Here is a 21,587-nt window from a genome sequence, read left to right on the forward strand (position 1 = left end):
TATGATAGGATAGCTTCATTTTGGCAATTGATCTTTGATTACCAGCAGATAAGTATGCCCAGTGGTCGGTGATGGGATGTGGGATGGGATGGGATCTGAGTCACTGCAGAGAATTCTTTACTGAGTGCTGGCTGGTGAGTCTTGCCCACATGTTCAGGGTTTACTGATCACCATATTTGGGGTCGGGAAGGAATTTTCCTCCAGGGCAGATTGGCAGAGGCCCTGGAGGTTTTTTGCCTTCCTCAGCAGCGTGGGGCATGGGTCGCTTGCTGGTGGATTCTCTGCAGCTTGAGGTCTTCAAACCACAATTTGAAGACTTCAGTAACTCAGACATAGGTTAGGGGTTTGTTATAGAAGTGGATGGGTAGGGTTCTGTGGCCTGCTTTGTGCAGGAGGTCAGACAGGATGATCACATTGGTCTCTTCAGACCCTAGAGTCTGAGTTTCCTTTCATTTACTCTAAAAACACTGAGTGGAATGCTAGTTGTGCTGTATGGATTGCCACACACAGTGTTTAGTACAAGTCTTTGCTTCTGAAGGCCCCATTCCTTTTTCTAGCAGAGTAAATACTTAGGATCTGTTTGCTTAGGAGAGCTTTTGGAAACAAGCCCATAAATACTACTAGTGGCTTGCTAATCCCACTTGCTGGCAGTTGTTTCACTCATTCAGATCTCAACTTAATTAAAACTCCAGATCAGACTGACTGATAAATTCCTGCCACCTGGGCTTTTTTTATGTTCAGATCTGGAGATTCCTGTTCCACTAGTAGAGTACGCTTCATACTCTTGTGAAAGTGGAATGGAAGCATGTATGCAAGATTGTAGACTCGTTAACTATTCCCTTTGAATCATTCAGAGAAGGCTTTGCCTGAACACTGAACTTGACTGTAGCTGTTTTTTCTACATAATTCTAAAGAGTCTCAAATGACTAGATTGATTGACTGGCATGAAGGCAAACTGCAATTGATAACTTATGGTTCAATTTCATAATGAAGCTTGTTTGTAGATCTGAAATATTGAAATACAAAAGTCTTTGAGATGCAATATACTTTCGGCACTGCAGCTCCAAGCAGTGGGGGGGAACTGTCAATTCCATTGAAAGAAGCATTCAGTCTTATTCAATTTTTTAAATCCTAGTTATGAAGCTGTATTTATGTAAAATTATATACTTTGCTGTTCATGGTCTTTTTTTTATATTGTCTGGCATTATGTTGTGAATGTAATATGTTGTATGACTGCTGTCCACTGGAATGTCAAGAAAAGATGTGTATTCAAAGACCCCTCTTCTATAGATTTATCAAAGTGTTAAATCAATTTTAATGCTATATTTCATTTAATTTCAGTCTGAATTTAGCTTTACATGATTACAGTACTGAGCTACTCCTCAAAGGTTGCCTGAAAACTTTAGGGAAACTATTTCCTTTTGATCACACTAAAGCTGTTCTAGTACCAGTGATAGAATTAGATCTGAACCACGTCAGTAAAAATAAAACTATAAAATATATATTGTCTAGAGAGAACACAATAGCCTGTGGAACTCATGGCTTCAATTACATTTTGTAGCAAAGAACTTAACAGGATTATAAAAAACACTCATATGAACAAGAACTTGAGGCTGGAAGAGATGGACACTCATGCTTCAATGTACAGGCTATTCCCCAACTGAGTTAGGAAGAGCTTTTTCACATGGCAGTTATTTATACCCTGCCCTACTGCAGGTTTTTTTGCCTGCTTCTCTGAAGCATCTGGTACTGAACAATGCAAGACACAGGCTAGTCGACTGCATGGTCATGGTCTTCAATCAGGAATGGTTCCAGGCCCCAGCACGCCAAATGCGTGCTTGGGGCAGCAAGCCGCAGGGCGTGCTCTGCCAGTTGCTGCAAAGGTGGCAGGCAAGCTGCCTACAGCGGCTTGCCTGCGGAGGGTCCGCTGGTCCCACGGCTTTGCCGTGCTTGGAGCGGCAAAATCCCTAGAGCCGCCTCGTCTTCAATAATCCATCCACTTTTTTTGCTGCCCGATTGCCTAATATATTTAAATACATCAGGACTGTTTCTCATAATCATAGCTTTGACTAACCAAATAGCATTAGTCTTTTCTAAGTAGATAACTAAGAAATTAATGAATGAATTTAGTTGCTGCTTTCTTATTTAAACTTTGTTAAATGCAGTCATGCATAATAACTCAACAAAGTCTGTTGATAGACTTGGTAGAAAATGCATAAAAACATGCATATTATGGGTACATATCAGAGATTCTTTGAGAATTAAGTGACTTCTGTTTGCAGTTGTGATTAGGACATAATGCTATTTAAATGAGCCTTTTATCCACTTTGATACAAAGCAATTGCTATTTCTTGTACAAATATCTTAAAGAACACTTCTTCTTTTATGTTACACCCTGAATTCTTAAAGAATGACTGAGCTTAGGTTCCTTCGAAAGTGAGGTTAGTTACTACTGATAATTGTAATACTGTTAAAACTGATCCTGCACTGTTTCCTGGCATGCCAAACCAGCCTGTGACAATCCAAGTAATGTATTATAATACAAGTTAAAAAATAAACCCTGAGGAAGAATTATCAGTGAGGAGTACATATAATCTATGCAGGAAATCTGAAGATCCCAGAGGAAAAACATACGCACCCAAATGTGGGTTTGGAGACAGCTTGGTATAAGAAACTGACTTCAGCTTCAGGGATAACTGTTAGTAGTCCCAAAATAGTATCTGAAAACCACCATGAGCCACTTTTCTGCAGTGAATAAGCAGAATCTACAGATGTGTGGTTTTAATAATATTGTAGGCTAATCCTGTTCCAACCCAGTTTCTAATAGGTAAATTTAGAAAAATTCATTTTGCCCCCTGCTGATAGTCACAGTATCTATAAACTAGACAATTTTTTCTTGTCAAGCTTATAAGACCTTAAATTCAAGGTGCTGTTTAAAAACCTCCATACTCTTGAACAAATACAATAGAAATAATTTATGCCACTTTACTTCATGGGATATTTTCAGGGGTTTTTAATGTGCTCTTCTCAAAGAACTAATTTTTCAATTTATCTAGCAAGACAAAATATTACCTCATTTCTGGTATGATTATATTATCCAGCCCTATAAATTAGCATTAGAGTATTCCAAGGTTATCCATTTCCAAAACACTGCTGTAAATTTATACTTCCTATTGCAGAAGCCAGACAAAACACTGTCACAGGAGGAAACCACAGGCTTTTTCAAACTGATGTTAGCTAGGAAAAAAGAGCATCTGACTTCCATTAAGGAAAATGGGAGAACCATTGTGTTGAAAACTGCTAACGCAGGTAATTAGCAATTACATGCAGAGTAAATGGGATATTTATGAAGCATTGAAGTTATGTGATCTCAGTCATTTAACTGTCCTGAGTCCTAACTGTAATTGACATTCATGAACCTGTCTTGATCAAAAAATATTATATAACAGTTTATTAGCAGGATCAGTTTATTAGCAGGATCACTTACATTCCAGATAAGCCACATTCAATACATTTATTTTTGGTTAGCTAATGTTATCTTTGTCCCGTGATAATTCACGTATATACACTCTATGTATGAACTTCTGCATTTATGCCTTGATTCTAACAAGGAGTTCCGTGCAGACATCAGCCTATATGGAACGATTTGCAGGACTGGACACAATTTGGTAATCCAAAGGAAAAACTTGCTCTCCTTGATTTGACAATAGGCATGTGTTTGACACAGTTGATTGCTAGCTGGTTTGGTGAACTTCCCCCACACTGAGCGACCAGCACCTCTTCATAGGTAATATAAACTCTCACTCTTCATGTGAGTTCCTTCTGAAAGTATTGAATTGGAACCAGGCATTTATATCTGTACCAATATACACCTGTGAAGGTATCTGTAACCTTCAGATCATGTGCTACTTGCAGGTCACTTAGACTAGAGCACAGCCCACCACCACCGCATTAGATGTCATTGTTCATCTCATTGTCCTTTGTCTTGCATTTTTCCCAAAAGTGCTAGCCAACATCTTCTATAGTATAATGCTGAAAACCAAGTCTCTGGTCCACAAGTGCCTACAAGGAAAAGAAATTTCTGATTGCAGATGGCTCTTTAACCCATTTAAGTCATGACTAGATAACTTTCTGGGAGAGCTACTATGGCTTAAGCAAAAGTTATTGACTTGATGCAGAAATTACTGAGTGAGGCTGTTTGGCCTGTTGTACAGGAGATCAGATTAGATTTAAAACTATCCTTTTTTACTTTAAAATCTATTAATCTGATCACATGAAAACAACAGGGAAACAGAGAATGAGACCCTTAATTATTAAATGCAATAAATAAGAATGCTTATTTATAGGCCAAGCAGAATTAGAGCTACAGTGGTGTGTATGTATAAAATATAGCATACTTAAGTTCAACACCATGTTTATCACCATTTCTTATAACACATCCTGGATGTACCTGCATATGATTCACCTGGGCTTTGGACACAGAGGCCTAACAAATGGTAAGCACCACGTGTCTCCTTAAGGGTGGCAATTTAAGAATTCTGCAGAAGCCCAGATCTACTTTTTTTACTCAGGAAAGAGTCCAGAGCTCTGTTCTGACTAGGAATTACCATAAGGATGAAGCCAAGGAGTCTGACTGGGACGCATGGCCTAAGGTGGGGATCTCCTGGCAGATAGTGCGGAAATAGCTGTCAGCCAGGAGTTTAGATCAAATCTCATTGAAATTAACTCCCACCTTCTCCTCTCCCCAACACACACCTGAGCAAACCTCCAACTGGAAATGATACGACTTGAGCAGAAAACCCAGAAGCCACAGTTCTGTTCTCATCTTCTATGGCTATTAATGTATGTTGGGAGGCGGGTGCTGGCCCCATATTGTTGCTTTTAAATTAATAGCTGAGCACTGGAAGGTCAAATCTCTTATCCTCAGCAACATGACAGAAGTGGTGGTAAAAGCATCTGTCCAACAATTCAAAGTATCACCAGTGACAATCAAATAAAACAAGAGGGGTTAAAACCTTGGACTGTCTCAGTCTTTAGTCTGCAGAAGAACAAAGACAAGGCTGTCTGTACTAGAGGTGTTTTCTTTTAGTGCAGTGAAATGATCTGCAAAGCAATGGTTACTACTAGTGACTTACTCCTTTATTAGGAATGCATTAAGAAAACTATACAGTTAAATAAAAAGGTCTCTTATTTCAGAGGGAACGCCAACATCAAACTAGGTTTATTTTAAAAATGCTAATGCAATTACCAGTATTTGCTTGTAAACTCTGCAAAAATGACATTTAAAGTAGGGCTGTCAAGTGATTAAAACAATTAATCATGATTAATCACATTGTTAAACAATAGAATGTCATTTATTTAAATATTTTTAGATGTTTTCTACTCAGAGACAAACAAGTTTGTTTACATTTACAGGAGATAATGCTGCCCACTTCTTGCTCAAAATATCACATGAAAGTGAGAACAGGTGTTCTCATGGTGCTGTTGTAAATGGTGTTGCAAGATATTTGTGCCAGATGCACTAATGATTCATATGTCCCTTCATGCTTCAAATACCATTCCAGGGGACATGCATCCATGCTGATGATGGGTTCTGCTCGATAACAATCCAAGCAGTGCAACCAACACATGTTCACTTTCATTTTGAATCGGATACCACCAGCAGAAGGTTGATTTTTTTTCTTTTTTGGTGGTTGATTCTGTAGTTTCTGCATCAGAGTGTTGCTCCTTGAAGACTTCTGAAAGCATGCTCCACATCTCATCCCTCTCAGATTTTGGAAGGCACTTCAGATTCTTAAACCTTGGGTCAAGTGCAGTAGCTGTCTTTAGAAATCTCACATTGGTATCTTTGCGTTTTTTTTGTCAGATCTGCAGTGAAAGTGTTCTTTAAACAAACATGTGCTGGGTCATCATCCAAGATTGCTATAACATGAAATATATGCAGTGGGGAGCTGGTTTGCACCGGTTTGCAAGAACTGGTTGTTTAATAACTGGTTCAACACCCTCTTCTAAATTTAAGGGGCTGGCAGGTGAGCAAACTCTGGTCCACGGGCCACATCCAGCCTGTGGGACTGCCTTGTCCGGCCCACCTGAGCTCCCAGCTCGGGAGGGTCCCCCGGCCCTTCCCCTGCTTCTCCCCCCATCTCACAGAGCCCCAGAAAGCCATGCCGCTGGTGCCAGTGCTCTGGGCTGCTTTGAGCAGCATGGTAAGGGGGCTGGGCTGGGACTAGGAGGAGGGGTAGGATAAGGGGCAGGGGCCAGTTGGAAGGGGTGGAGGTTCTGCAGGGGCAGTCGGGGACAGGGAACCAGGGGGTTTGGTAGGCATGGGAGTTCTGGGAGTCTTTCGGGGTGGTGGAGGATGGGGTCAGGGGACAGTGAGCAGGGAGAGTTGGGTAGGGGGTGGGGTCCTGGGGGGAAGGTAGGGTGGGGGGTCTCAGGAGGGGGTGGTCAAGGGACAAGGAGCAGGGGGGATTGATGGGCTGTGGGTTCTGAGGGGGCAGGATGTGGGTTGGGGTCAGATGGGAGGCAGGATGTGGGTTGGGGTCAGATGGGAGGGGACAGAAGGGCACGTGGGGCTTGTACCTCATCACATGGTTCCGTACCAGGTCTTCGGAGGTGGGGGGAGGGGGTGTCTTCACTTGCTCCAGGTGAAGGACCTGCCACCAAATCTTGGAGTGAGTGAACACCCCCGCCCCCGCCACTGAAGTGCCAGCGAGGACCTGGTAGGGAACTGGTTATTAGAACTTTGAGAGCTCATCACTGAATATATGGCAGAATGTGGGTAAAACAGAACAGGGGACATACAATTCTCCCCCAAGGAGTTCAGTCACAAATTTAATTAACACATTCTTTTTTTTTTAATGAGTGTCATCAGCATGGAAGCATGTCCTCTAGGATGGTGGCTAAAGTATGAAGGGGCATATGAACATTTAGCTTATCTGGCACTTAAATACCTTGCAATGCCAGCTATAAAACTACCATGCAAATACCTGTTCTCACTTCTTGATGACATTGTAAATAAGAGGACAGCATTATCTCCTGTCAGTGTAAACAAATTTGTTTGGCTGAACAAGTAGGACTGAGTGGACTTGTAGGCTCTGAAGTTTTACACTGTTATGTAACTGCACTCAAACAAAACAAAAAATCTACATTTGTAAGTTGCATTTTCACAACAGATTGCACTACAGTACTTTTTATGAGGTGAATTGAAAAATATTTTACAGTGCAAATATTTGTAATAAAAATATACGGTCTGATTTTAATTATAACACAGAATACAATATATATGAAAATGTAGAGGAAATCCAAAATATTGGATAAATTTCAATTGGTATTCTGTTTAACAGTGTGATTAAAACTGTGATTAATCATGATTAATTTTTTGAATGAATCCTGTGAGTTAACTGCAATTAATTGGTAGCACTATTTTTAAGTGACCTCTTGAAAGTGCTGCCTGTTGTGTATAATAAAGTTAACCAGACTTTGTTTCAAACAGAAGTTTGCCTCATGTCTCAAGCTAAAACTTTCCCTACTCACCTCGCTTCATTTCTGTGAAGCATGATATGCACTAATTGGTTGCTGTCCTTCATCCAATATGTGGCTGCATTTCCCTGTGGCATCAAAGTGCTATGAAACTGAAGGCATATTATATTATCATTTAGACTCACTTTGACGCCTACAGTAATTTTTGCCATAACTGAGTTGTTTGCTGCTCACTGAATTTCCTTAGAAAATATGTATCTGCCAATAGGGAGTGGTAGTCCAGGTGTTCCATCAGTCACGTTATGCTAATTCCAAATTTATTCAGAAAGTGTTTGAGTTGTAATCCCTCAGTTACGTGAATTGTTGTGCTTCAGAAGCTAAATTACCTGAAAACTGCACTAAATATGGAATTCTGCATTTAATAGTATAAAAATATTATGGTACAACAGAGGCACCTCAGGATCAGGCCCCCATTGTACCAAGTAATGTATAAAACATATGAAATGTATCCTTGCCCAAAATAATTTATTTCCTTCTGGAATTGTGCTCACTGGTATCAAATAAAACTTAATTGTTTTCCATCTAGGATAAACTCTTTTGCTGATTCATCTTCCTGTGTTTTCGGAGTTGACATTCAAGCCACATCTCAAATGCCTTACAGTAAGCACCTGACATGCTAGCCCTTCAGACACACATTTTAAGTGAACAAATTAAGGACCACTTCCAGCATTCCTGTAAGGAAATGGGGAATAAATGACCAGCTTGTGGGGGGAGTTGTGAAACTCAGTAGGAGCCTTATCCTGAGGTATTTGAGCACCTGCAATCCCCAGTGAAGTAAATGAGAGTTGAGGATGTTCAGCCATTTCTGACAATTAGGCTGCCATCCAAAACTACTAGCAAGTGAAGCTTGTTTAGCATCCTCAACTATTTACACATGTGTTTGCTGTTCAAATCCCTGCATTTGTTCAAATAAAACAGCAAATGGTTTGTCATAAAACAATGCACTACACTAAAATTGACAGTGATTCTAAGGGTCGTTTCTTTTCTAGCAGCCTGGGGGATTTGAGACAATGGCTAACCAAATCTTATGCTTCAGGGCTTTAGCAAGTCACCTGTGGGGGTCAGGAAGGAATCTTTCCTAGATGTACAATTGGTTAAAACAAAACTTATGCATGGGGTCTCAGCAACACTCAGGTTGGTAAACCCTCTGAGGCCTCTCCAGTGAATTGGCCCTTGGCACATGCCTACGTTGTCCATTCCTAATCTGGCCCTGCTCTGAAGTGGTACAGAGAATCCTGTTTCTAGAATGGCTGGCTGGGGTTTCTTGCTCACATGCTCAAGGTCATGCTAATTGCTCGATTTGGGGTTGGGAAGGAATTTCCCCCAGGTCACATTGCCAGAGACCTTGCGTTTTTTCACCTTCCTCTGTTATATGGGGCATAGTTTGCCTGCTGGGATCACCTAGGCAAATGTCACTATTGCAGGGACCTCACACATTGGTGTAGTACCTTGGTCTTTCTTGTTCTCTGTCCATGGCACGCCAGTTCAGTCTTCAGTTAGACCAAAGCATTTCAGTCCCAGAAGTCTTTGGGGTTCATATCAGATTATCTGGTGAAACTTAGTGGCATATGATAGACACAGGGTCAGATTTGATTATCCCTTCTGACCTTTAACTCTATGAAACAGAAGTACAGAGTTTGTACATTAACATGGTGCATGATAGAATTCTAGTCAAGTTTAGATTGACAACAGAAAATTGCATATTCCCTATATAAATGACCTTTCTTTTAGGAACTTGACAATACCAATGACAGATGACATCTCACCAATGACGCATTGTCATGTCATTCACTTACATCAGTATCACTAAAATCATGGCTGAATGTGACTGTATCAATGACAGCAAAACTGATTATTGAAGCAATTTCTTAAGTAGTTTTCTTTTTTTGCAAAATTTTAATAAGTTAAATAGGCAACAGTAACACGAAACTTAATGAAGTCAACTTAACCAAATACTAAGTCTATGTAGATGACTCATATTAACATAATTATACAAACATTGGGTGTACAAAAAAGACTACAAATGAGAAAAGTTAAGATTTTAAAATATAGAAAAACCCTGTTGCTTTAATCTGTAATAGCACTCTTGCTTCTCCACTAGATATCTGTGACGTACAAACTTTGACTTATAGCTAGTTTATCCATTCATATTATAATACATCTTAATCTAAGATCCCTCCCCCCACCCAGCCACGATAAAAAGTTGCTAGATAAAACCAGGGGGGTTCACTATGAGGAGACCTATCTCAAGAACTTGTTACAAATATCATGAATGTTAATCAAAAAGCACTAAAATTAAGCTAAAACCAGGGAGTTTGAGTGAAACTGTGTCCAAGAGCTGTAACCAGCACTAAGTGAGTTTACCTCAGCACTACTCATTAAATATTCAACTGTTGCTATCAAGCTATTTTGATCACAAACCTCGGATGCACAACATATTTTTCTTTCACTACTTTTGATTCTCCAGAAGAAACTGTAGTCTTCTAGGAATTTGCACAGTGCCTAGCACAATAAGGCCACAATTCCAGTTGAGGTCCTGGAATTCTACTGCAATATAAACAAATAACTAGTCAGCAGAAAATGTTCAATTAGACTGAATTTGTCTACTAATCTTAGTGATAAATTCCTACCAAACAAGATAGATACATGCTGGAGTTTGTATCTTGCCAATTCCAAAAACTCAATCATGAGACTTGGAAAAAGAAATTTGGGTCTCTCTTTATTCGCAGCCTGGTTCTTAAGCCTTTACAGTTCACATTTTCAAGCTTTTCTTCCAGCTACAGGGGCTAGAATTCAATAATGAACACTAAGCAGCTCCCCAATCACATGAGTCCATGAACTGGCTGTTTCAGAAATATACCAATTATTGCAAGACTTGTGATTAAAATCTCAAGAGTTGGCAATGCTGCTATTAGCACCGTCTTTTCATAAGAACCGGGATGTCCCACTATCTCCCATGCACGTTATACCAGATCTCTTCTCCACCTCCTCATCCTTATTCTATGGATGCAAAGCAGTGGAACTTCTTATAGTTCTACACAGTAAAACACCCCCTCAGCGGTTCGGGTGAACCTACACAGCCTGGGTAGACTCATGTTAGCAGAGCTAAAGCTATGGCCCTAAAAATACCAGCGTGCATGTTGCAGCTCAAGCTCTCAAACCTAAGGGATTGGGTGGGTTTGAGATCCTGATCTCAAGCCCAATGTCCATAGTGAGTCAGTGTACTTGGGCTGAGAGGCTCACTCCTAGCTGCAGGGTAGACATACCCTGACAGGCCAAAGGAAAGGGAGGTGTATACACTTGCTGTAGTACCAGTCAACTGGTAGTGGTAGTCTTATGCTACAGTTATGAGGTCTTCCACTAGGTGTGTATGTGATCACTGCAATTCACTTAAGGAGTCAGAAGGTTAATTAGTTTTCCAACAGAAATATCAGAAAACTTGTTAATTCAAACTAAATCTGATAAATCATTAGCTTTCCATTGTTCCAGAAATAAACACTTGACTCAAAGCACTATGAATCTAAAATACATGAATTTAAAATGTATCAAGTACAAGATAAATAAGACATCTGATCCTTTGTTGAGTATTTGTGACATTATCCAGTGTACGATCTGGACTACTGAACAGCTGTGTCCCCTTAATTCTCTAACCTGGGGTGCCTTTTACACTGTCTTGCTGTCAGAACATCCACTCCTGACCTGCTCTCACAGCCTTCAGCACACAAATTCTCTCCAAGCTAAGTACATGGGCACTGACCAGTCACTCATTAATTTAGCTGCAGAGTGATGCCTGCAAATTTTTAATCCCAGCCTTGTCTACCAAAATGTGCATTTTTGTAGTGTCCAGCATGCTACTGAACAATGCAAGCTCACAAAGTCCATTGTTTCATCAAAGGAAAATGATATATGCACCATCTTTGCAATCCCAAATAGTTTCCCATACAACTTAATCCAAACATACTAGTGAAGATAAAACAATAAGAAAAGTATTAACAGAGAATTTAAGTGATTACAAATATTGATGCATAAAAGTCAGGATTAGTTACAAAGAAAAATAAGAGGTATTTGCTTGCCTATTACTAACTTAAAAGCAAAGGTTTTGTCTCATCATACCCTGTAGTAAATCACCATCTTCTCCAATTTAACTGGTAATTTCCCATGTGAAACTGTATCATATGCTTTACTGAAATCCAAGTAGATTAGATTTATTGCACTTCCCTTGTCTAAAGTCAGTTATATTCTCAAAGGCGACCAGGTTGGTCTGGCATGATCTAAGTTTTGTAAAATTATGTTGTATTTTATTCCCAGTTACTGTTCACCTCTGTCCTTGACTACTTTCTCTTTCAAAATTGGTTCCAAGACTTTACATACAATTGAGGTTAAACTAATAGGCCTGTAGTTTCCTGGATCACTTACTTAAAAACAGGAATTATATTAGCAATTCTCCAGTCAGAGGGTCTGAGCCCTGAGTTTAGATTCTTTAAAAATCCTTGCTATTGAGCTTGCAATTTCATGTGCCAATTCCTTTAATATTCTTGGACTGATATTATTTGCTCCCCTCTCCCCAATTTAGTCCCATTAAGCTGTTTGAATGAGAAATTACCACATCTGAGGTGGAAGTCAACCTCTGTATCCTACAGTAGAATCTTATAACATCACATATAGTGTGGCTACACATTTTAACAGGATTATGATATTCAGCAGATTAATTTTCAAGATACCTCACAAGACCAAATTTGTACAAAATTTATCATAGTCTTGTGAAAATGGTGACCATAATATAGACTGTTAGAATATTCAGTAACTAAACACAACTTTAATTTTTCCCCTCATATTGCATTTGTTAAAATTTCTTTATCACAGTTCTACATGCTTCAGGCCCAGAGGTACAGTGACTTGAAAATAGGCTCACTGATGACATCAGAGCTTGTCTTGCTGCAAACCCAGCTTTCTCATCAGCAACTCTAACATGATTCTGGCTTCCAATAAAATGGACCTTCACATAAGAACAATAAAAAACACTATGGATAGTAGATTCTTAATCCTCACATCTCCAATGATCAAGTGAAGAAAAGACTTTAAAGAATTATGTGGGGGACATGGAAGGACTTGTCACAATCATGGACTTCAACTAATTTAAAAAGCTAAGACAACACAACTCAGCTGTGAAATTTTAAAAGCTCTGCAACTTTTACAAACTGTTAATACACACTGGGCCTACTGGAAGTTTCTTCAACTTGAAATGGAAGTCTTATCCTACAACTTTAGGAAACTATATCAGGGATTTTATGACATCTGCATATGCAGTGGGCACCTTGTAACTAATCTAAGTCACTGCTCTGGGTTGGGTCTCATCAAGATTCTGAGAGAGTTCTGACTCCTCCCTAGATGGATGACTTTCCATATAGCACACACAACTGCAAAAACTAGAAATGTTTAACATTCTGCATGTTGGTATTTCCTACTTCAGCAAATCAAATGAGTGACCATTTTTGTAGGGGTACTACAAAAACACTCAATGCCAGAAATGAGCTTCTGAAATCTGAACATAAATCTGTAAATTGACCAGAACATATCAATATTATCTCTGATTTGGATGACTTTTTAAAAGTTAACTGTAAACATAAAAAGAAAGAAGCTTCTTCCAGATTTGTACATTTATTGCCAATTTTTGAAATCTAGAAACTGAAACACCTTTTAATTCTGACTTAAGGGACCTTGCCTAATCCTGGTTTATAACAGACAATGGGAAATTGATGAATATTTTGCTGAAAAACAAATTTCTTCCTTCAGAATATGCAGTTGAAATTATGCATTTGTATAGAATGTCCCCACTACCAGATGGTAGGGAGGATTCAAATTCACTTGCAATTAAGCATGAGTTTTAACTCCTGAAATTAAATTAAACCCCCCCACCTCCCTACACTTTCTGGTTTGCTGAAGATAGGCAAGAATGCGACTGATAACACGGATTGCAGTATGTGACCTTATATCTGCCACAAATACATGCTAGACTATTTTCAGTAAACGAGGAGAGCTAGCAGACTTCAAAAGAAGGGTGTGTGTACACACATAATAGCCTTATTCTTTGTCCTCTCCCTGGCCAAATTCCATAGCCATATTAGCAGAGAGAATAAAAATAAAAATGTGCTTTCATCCACTTCAGCATTTCATGTTATCTTAAAGCTACTGGCCTTTATTCTAGAGGGTACTTTTTATAGAAACAAAGACAATAGCAACATGCTGCAGAAATCACTTAATCTCTACCCACCTTAAAATCTGACTTTTTAAAATAGATTCCTTCTAAAAGGGGAGGAAGAACCTCTAAGCGGAAGAATAGATTTCTATTTCTGTGCAAGTAGTGATTCTTTTTTGTAACAGAATGTGAATTGTCCTACAAGACAAAAGTTTAGAATAAATCTTTTGCCAAGAAAACTATAGCATGCTTCCACTAGATCAAAATTTTGGCTCAGTCTGAATGAATTTATAGAAACAAACCCATCACCTCTAAGAACTCATCGCTGAAATTAGCTTATTTTTGCCCAGAGCTGAAATTTTACAAGTAGGTAATGATCTATTCATTAACTTATTATGTAAATCCTCCTCACTCCAATTTTCAAGATCAGAACAGGAATCCTGTGAATTGTCTTAAGTGTTGAGACAGGTGGCTTTCTCTTTTTAATATATGCAACATACGTAAAATTCTTGGCATGTCAGCTTGGTCTTGATTGAAACTAAGCTGCTCTACCACCACTAATTAATTATTTTCATTTTGCTTCATAGCCTTATTGTTGGAATGTCTTTATGCTTTACCACAGACATGTCAATACTGTAACTGAAACCTTTTAATAACACTCTGTGCTGGAGTGCTCTTCTTTTTCCTCTTGTTTTAAATTCAAGGAACAATCATAGTTTTCCTCTGAGCCGTAGAACATTTTACTCCACTATCGAACTGGTGGTATCTTTCATCCTGGCACTAGTACTGCATCATGGCTTTAAGCAATGGTTGGTGTTGAATGGATGTGGTTGAAATACTGTAGCAGGAGCCTCTAGAAGGCACTGTGGCTGTCTCAGCTGGGCATCCTGCTTGACATATGGTGCAATTTAAGCTGCTGTCCCAGGATAGTGTATAACATGCACTTTTTCTTCCTGGCTTGGCTAGCTCTGTTGGCTATTTCTGTGAGCAGGGCCATGGCACTTCGCTAGTGTGTGTGAACAGGGGTGCCATCATGGGTGTTAGAGTCCTATGTACAACAGGGAAACTCACCTTCTGTGAAGAGTCTGCACTTGAGAATCCTACTTGAACAGGGGCAGTTGAGAACATACCAGCAACAGTTGAAGATCCTCACTTGTGTTAATGTAGGGGAAGAGCAGGCTGTCTAGAAAGACTCCGGTGCGGGTTTTGACCTAATCCAAAACGCAAGCTGCCCAAGATGAGGATTAGCTGGGGTGTGCTCTGTATGAAATCTTCAGGAGAAACAGAAGATGCTAGGGGGAAAGAATATGAGAGCGAAATATTATGAATATGGAAGAAGGTTAGACATCTTTCCTGATTACAAAGTTAGAAAATTAATTAATCTTGTCTTGCTGACAGATAATTGAGGCTAGAGTCTGAAATCTTTATAATTATGCTACAGAAGGAAAAGATTTGAACAGTCTAATGTTTAAAGAAACATTAGGCATTTTAGTGTTGGTGGTCTCAGATTACATGAAATGAACCATAAGTATATCGTTATTTCATTGTCATTATGGGGGAGAACGAAGGTTGTTTGGGTACCTAGTTGTGCATTTCTTACATTAAGGTTTCACTTAAATCTGCCCCCCCAAAAAATCATAATTAAGGCTTCACTTAAAATAACACTTTATGAAAATTTTAAAACATCCCTGGGACGTTTTTACTCTTAACTTGCTCGTACATATACTCAAACTTAACTCCATCTTAGCATCCTTTTCTGTTCTGGGAATTCTATACACCGGGGGTTCTCAAACCAGGGGTCATGACCCTTCAGGCGCAGTGGTCCCCAACCTTTTCTGTGTGGTGGGTGCCGGACCAAGGACTGTGGCCGCCAGACAAGCAGCTGCTGAAATGCCACTGAGAAGCGGCAACATCGAGAAATGTTGCCGCCAAAATGCTGCCGAAAAGCAGCAGCAGCATCGACAGCATTTCGGCAGTGATGCTTCTTGACGTTGCCACTTTTTGGCGGCTGCTTGTCCGGTGGCCAATAGGTGGAAGCACATAGATGCCCCAGCGGGTGCCATGACACCCACAGGCACAGCGTTGGGAACCCCTGCTTCAGGGGATCATGAGGTTATTACATGGGGGTCATGAACTGTCCACCTCCACCTGTGAACCCCACTTCTCCAGCATTTATAATAGAAACATAAAAAATGTGCTTTTAATTTATAAAGGGGCAGGGGTCGCACTCAGAGGCTTGCTATATGAAAGATCACCAATACAAAAGTTTTAAGAACCACTGAAATGAAGTGGCTGCCTTGTTAACTATCAGATACTATGACGGAGGAGGGGAGAAAGCTCTACAAATGACACAGTGCACTCACAAAATGTGCATTGCTATAAATGGAGATCTGTAGCATCAACCTTTCTCTACTTGACTCTAGTAGCATAAGCACTTTGATTTTACTCTCCTCTACAATGTGGGAGAGGTAAGAAAGTGGATTTTCACTTTCTTCAATCCCTTCCACCAGGAGGAGATTCTTTGTTATGAGGGAATGTTTTCCTCCTGAAAAAGCCAGTTTATGAAGTAGGAGGGTACAGGGTGCTTGGGGAGGCTGAATTATCATACTTCAAGAAGTAAACCTTTAAAATTCATTTTTTAAGAGAGGCCCCAATGGCATTCCCTTTATTTCCCCAAATTGGATACCAATGTCTCAGAACTTGGCTTCTCTCTTGGCATCTCTTTGTTATAGACCATTTAAAAAAATCCAGGGATGTTTTAGAATATAGAATTAATAGTTTTTATAACCTGAAATATTTTCCAGGATTTTAAAACTTCTGTACACTTCAACTTCTCATGAGTAAAATGAAGTCCTGGACAAGCTTTATTCTAGTAACTTATCAATGTCAATAATATTTAAACAAATCCATCTTTAAAAGGATGTTTCAGTGTTGGTCTTGTGGGGAGGGGGAAGGGTCATTTGGATTTTTACCTAGACAGAACGGGGAAAGTGTTTCAGAATATATTAAACAAAATGTAATTGAGATGAGAATTTTTTTGAAATGCAATATCAATATAAAATACCCCAAAATTTTATTTCAATCAGTGTTCTGATTCTACTTTCAGATCAGATTTTTCAAATACCCATTGGTGTTACGTACTTTTTTGCAAGAGTTTTAGTTGTGGAGCTTGAATATCTTGTGGTTCTGCCTTTCATATTCTAGTTAGTTAATCACCTTCATTCTTCTAATGATTCTGTTGGAATTGAAACAAAATAGAAAATATTACTCCTTTGATTTTCAGACTAGTGTTCTATTATATTGTGAGACTTCAGAGTAGTATTTGTATGCATATAACTGATGACCATGAATATGAAGATAGGTGGTTTTTGTTTTTTGTTTTTTTTAAAGCAACTTCCATTTTTAATTCTGATTTCTGGTATTTATCTTCAGGCTTTTAATGTCCTGTTTGCCAAATAGCTCCTGCTAAAACCAAAGCTTTTGAGTGGAACCTGAAACTAATAAGGCTGTCCTGACACTTTGGTTTATCAGGCTCATGTTAGGGTCAGAAAATTTCTAAAAACTGCTGCAGTGGATTGAGATACACTAGTATTATCTAGGATTTTTTTAATGAGCAGAACCCTGTAGATAGGAGTAGGGATGTTGGAAACAGAACTAGTCACAATTTCTTTTAAGAAATGCTTTATAATTCAGATGAGATCACCAAATAATAGATACTCGAGGTCAGACTGAAGTTGTTTAGGCCCAAATGCTGAAGTCCTATGGCTTACAGATATAAACACTGTTTTTGTAGTGTTATATTGGAAAGCAAGTGTAAGTGGCATGTGGCTGTAAATATTGGCAAAAACTAAAGGGCTTGCACTGACTCTTTCCTTGCTAAAGAAAAAATGTTAAGAAATGCTGTAAACTTGCATACTTTGCCTTAAAATAGCAGTTGGAGTAGCTTTCATAAATTAATGCAGTAGCATGAGGACTCATTTAGTAGACAACCTGTCATTTAATTTTACCTGGTAAACTGAATTATCCTAGTTAGTTTCCCATTTATGCTAGCTCCATGTTCTTCTTTGGTCTAGCTCATTATAGCTCCTTGACTAATGCTGATCATAGCAATGAGAAGAAATAAACATGACACTGTAAAAAGCATAAGAATGGGCAGGATATGTTTAGCTGTGTTGCTATTCTTGCACTTTCTCCAACTGACACTAAGCAGGACACAATTTTACAGATAGGTCACTAAAATCTGTATGTTGGTGATCCACTGTTACAATCGTAGTCTTTTTTTGGGATACTTTGCAGTGGCATCCCTAAACTCTACAGGCTCACTCTCAGACAGCATGGACTACCATCTGTCATGGCAACTCTTTGGGCAGAGCCTGAAATCATACATTATATATCTTTAGAACAACTAACTTCTCCTCCTCCTCCCCCCCATGAAAGCAGATATTTTTTCTTATCGCATATAGGTTAAATCAGCACTTGTGTACTCCCCTCCCAAACTGTAAACAGTCAGAAGCATATCTGCATATAAACAAATACTCAGATTTAAATGCTTTATTTCTTTTTAATACTTGATCTTGCCTAGCTGATGGCTTCAGAAAGCCATACTAATGAGTTATGAGACTTAATTTTAACCTTTTGTAATTTGGTTGCTGTAAACATCACTTATGAACTGACAGATTTTTTTCCCTCTTCTCTTGCTGAAGACTGATTGATTAGCCTGTCACTTCAGCTTTGTTTGACAGGCTGTCAGTGAGATTCCTTGTATGACCATCCTTTATATTTCTTTAAAAACCAGGTGTCAAGCCTGCATTAGCATGCCTAGATCACACTTTGATCTTGAATGACAAAATACATCATGTACTCAATACAACATTATCGCCAAAGGAATGATTGTGTTTAAAAGATCTACTCTGGATGCTCAACACTTATATTGGCATCCCAAAGGATGCTCTCCATGTTGTTGGAGTATAGATGGCCTCTTATTAATAAGAGGCTATTTTTAGTGTTTGGTTCCCTTCCTAGTGGGAAGGGTTGGGAGTTATCTTTATTTCCTTTAAGAATGAAAATATATCCTGGAGTTAGACATCTTAAACCAGAGTTTTCTATTTTTTTTTAAATGTACTCAAATATTCCTCTTTCAGGTGGTTGGAAGCATACTAATCTATGAAAGCTAGCTAGCATATATGATATGCTAAAGCATCAGCTCAGTGTGTGATATTGGCCTTCATAAAAGGTGTGACTGACAGTCTTAGTGAACATCATAAAAGTAGCAGAGGAGAATTAGTTGGGATTGAGTCACAGGGAGGAATGATGATTTGTGGAGGCACTGGGCTGGGATTAAGGTATTTGGTTTGTTGATAAATTGCATAGTCAGTTGTTTGATGACACTTTGGATTGTTATGAAATGTACTCAAGACCAAATAACCAATGTCAGTCAGGTGTATTAATAGGGTACATGAAAAAGGGTTTATATGATGCCAGTCTCTGAAAAGCAGTCCCATGCAGCATGGTAAATTAACCTTTTGCAGAAGGTATGCTCACCAAATTACACACCTTGCCCAAGGTCATTTAATCTGTGCCTCTGTAAAATGAGGATAATGATGCTTACCTTCTCTGTATAATGTTATATAGTACTTTTTAATCAATAGGTCCCAAAATAGGAATATATTATAATCTGTTTGGGATAGGGACTGTCACACTGTTTGGACTGTGCCTAATATAAAAGAGCTTGATCTCAGCCGGAGCCTCTTGATGCTACTGTAATACTAATGAATGAGGTGGGCACCATCCATCTCTCAACTCCCTTATCTACTGTCACATGAATGCTCTAATGCCAGTCTCAAGACCAGCATCTCTGATACTACAACACAGTAGCACGGAGAGCTAAGGCCCAATCAGCCTGTTGGAATCAGGTCTGGTCTTGAGGTGCTGTGATGCCCCTGCCTCCAGGGGCAGGCTCCTGTGAACGGCAGGTTTCTCAGGTAAAAGGACGTTAGCAAGAGCACTAAGCCCAAGGGGAGGCGGTGGAGCATGCAGAATGGGGGGGGGGGGGGAGGTGCGTTACTCAGGGGCAGTGTCTGTGCAACCTGGCACGGGGGCTGTGCGGGCAGGGCTGCGAGGTGGCTCAAGGTGGGTGGGGCTGTGCAAGCAGCTGGGGTGGGGACACGGGGGGGGGGGCAGTAGAGCGTGGAGATACTGAGTGTGATGGTGGGGGCGGGGCTAAGAGCACGATTGGTAGGAACGCTTATTGGGTGTGTGTGGGGGGTCTGTGGCCGCTACGGGGCAGCCGCGGGGGGTCGGTCTCGGGTCAGGGCGGGGGAGAGGGTCAAAACGGGGGCTGGGTTAGAGCGTGCAGCACACGGGTTCTCGGGGGGCGCGGGCGCGCCCGAACCGTGAGCCCAGCGGCGCCGTGAAAGGAGCAAGTCTCCGCTCCTGAGACAGGGCGTGGCAGAGGCGCGCACACGCTCGCTCGCTGCTGACCTTGGGCCGCGCGCCTAGGGGAGCAGCGGGAGGCGGCGGCGACAGCTCCGAGGCGCATGCGCACCTACAACTCCGTCTTCACAACCGGCCCTTCCGGTGCCGGCCCCACGGGTAGCGGAAGTGGATCGAGCGCTCGGGGAGGGGGGATGCGTCTGTGCCGCCGCCGCCGCCGCACGGAGCCCAAGCAGTGAAGTGCCGGGGGGCGGAGGAGCCGTCGCCTGCGCCAGGGGCGTCTGGGGTGAGCGGTGGGGAGGGGGACAAGCCGGTGGGCGGAGGGGGTCGGGGCAATACGAAGCTGCGCTGGGAGACCCGGGGGGGCGGGGGAGCTCCGGGGGTGGTGGGGCAGGGAACGAGGGGGCTCACCGGGTCAGAGCCCCGTCTAGCTGCCGCCCCGGCGTGGGGAGCCGTTCTCGGTGGCTGGGCGCTGGGAGCTGCCGGAGCCTGGTGTAGGAAACGCGTCCTGCGCTCTTTGCTGGGGCGGCTTCTGTGCTGGCTTCGTTACTGAGTCTCCCTGTTTGGTGTGGCTGCTGGGTAACTAATCCTCCCGTGGCAGCTGCCAGCCAGCTAGCTCACCCCGGGAGCGTGTCTGTCTCGGTGCGGGCGGGTGTACGCGAGCCAAGGGACCCGGAGATCCGCTTTTACTTTTGCTAGCGCCCGTTTTTCTTGCAGATGTTGCTGCAGGTGGGGGCAATGGGAGCTGTGTAACTGCCTGGGATCTGGGGCGGCTCCCTCTTCTCTGTGCCAGCTCCAGTGCTGCTGTTGCTAAAGTCTTTGTAACTAACAACCCAAGTTGCAGTTTCGATGGAAAATGAAGGTAAAACTCTCATCAGAGTCATTGACTTCATTGGACCCCAGAGAGGGTAGAGGTGGAGGGGGTTTGCATGTGATTTGGTGGTCGTAGGTCATACAGCTGTTTGTACACCAGTCTAGGTTTACACTACTGCTTTGACATGTTCATCTGGTAGCTGAGGGTTTTATGAGTTGCTGCATCTTATTCTGCAATCATACCTTATACATCATAGAGCTATCATCTTTGTGGCAACATCTGTTGAACATAATTGTGGTGCAAGCTTTTTGTTTTGTTCATTCTCTGCAAAATATAGTGAAATAAATTCTCCTCTAGAATGTCGTAACAGTAAATAGATCTCTGTGGTCTTATTGACACTGGAAAATGCACATTTAGTTGCTTTGAAAATAATGAATTAAACAGGTGTCCTAAAACTAGTGAATTCTTTCATTGGTGGTTATTTGGATTGCCAGTTCCTCAGAGAGAGAACTAATATTGAAAATTGGAAATACACCTCTACCCCGATATAATGTGACCCGATATAACACAAATTTGGCTATAGCGCGGTAAGGCAGCGCGCGG

General features: G+C 40.9%; 1 protein-coding gene and 1 long non-coding RNA gene across 8 annotated transcripts in view; one reads left to right on the top strand and one right to left on the bottom strand.

The window, feature by feature from the left end:
• Positions 1–3,469: 3,469 nt before the first annotated feature.
• Positions 3,470–20,647, bottom strand: LOC127044101 (uncharacterized). Of its 3 annotated transcripts, none has more exons than XR_007772402.1 (4): positions 20,582–20,647; positions 14,810–15,030; positions 8,991–9,157; positions 3,470–4,062 (listed from the first exon to the last, which is right to left on the bottom strand). It is a non-coding gene; the product is annotated as an uncharacterized LOC127044101 (long non-coding RNA). The 3 variants fall into 3 exon arrangements; XR_007772401.1 differs by lacking the exon at positions 20,582–20,647 and adding an exon at positions 20,219–20,296 and having other exon boundaries at positions 8,991–9,099; XR_007772400.1 differs by lacking the exon at positions 20,582–20,647 and adding an exon at positions 20,219–20,296.
• Positions 20,363–21,587, top strand: part of ATP2C1 (ATPase secretory pathway Ca2+ transporting 1) — an 87,224-nt gene continuing 85,999 nt past the window's right edge. For 3 of the 5 annotated variants that reach the window (XM_050938346.1, XM_050938349.1, XM_050938350.1), the window contains exons 1-2: positions 20,363–20,456; positions 20,888–21,032. In XM_050938346.1, coding sequence (XP_050794303.1) covers positions 21,027–21,032 — 6 coding nt within the window. In that variant the 5' untranslated portion in view covers positions 20,363–20,456; positions 20,888–21,026. Of the gene's footprint in view, positions 20,464–20,887; positions 21,033–21,587 lie in introns of all 5 variants that reach the window. The other 2 variants (XM_050938347.1, XM_050938348.1) reach the window with 2 other exon arrangements.

This window comes from Gopherus flavomarginatus, chromosome 2 (genome assembly GCF_025201925.1).
Source record: "Gopherus flavomarginatus isolate rGopFla2 chromosome 2, rGopFla2.mat.asm, whole genome shotgun sequence".
NCBI lineage: Eukaryota > Metazoa > Chordata > Testudines > Testudinidae > Gopherus > Gopherus flavomarginatus.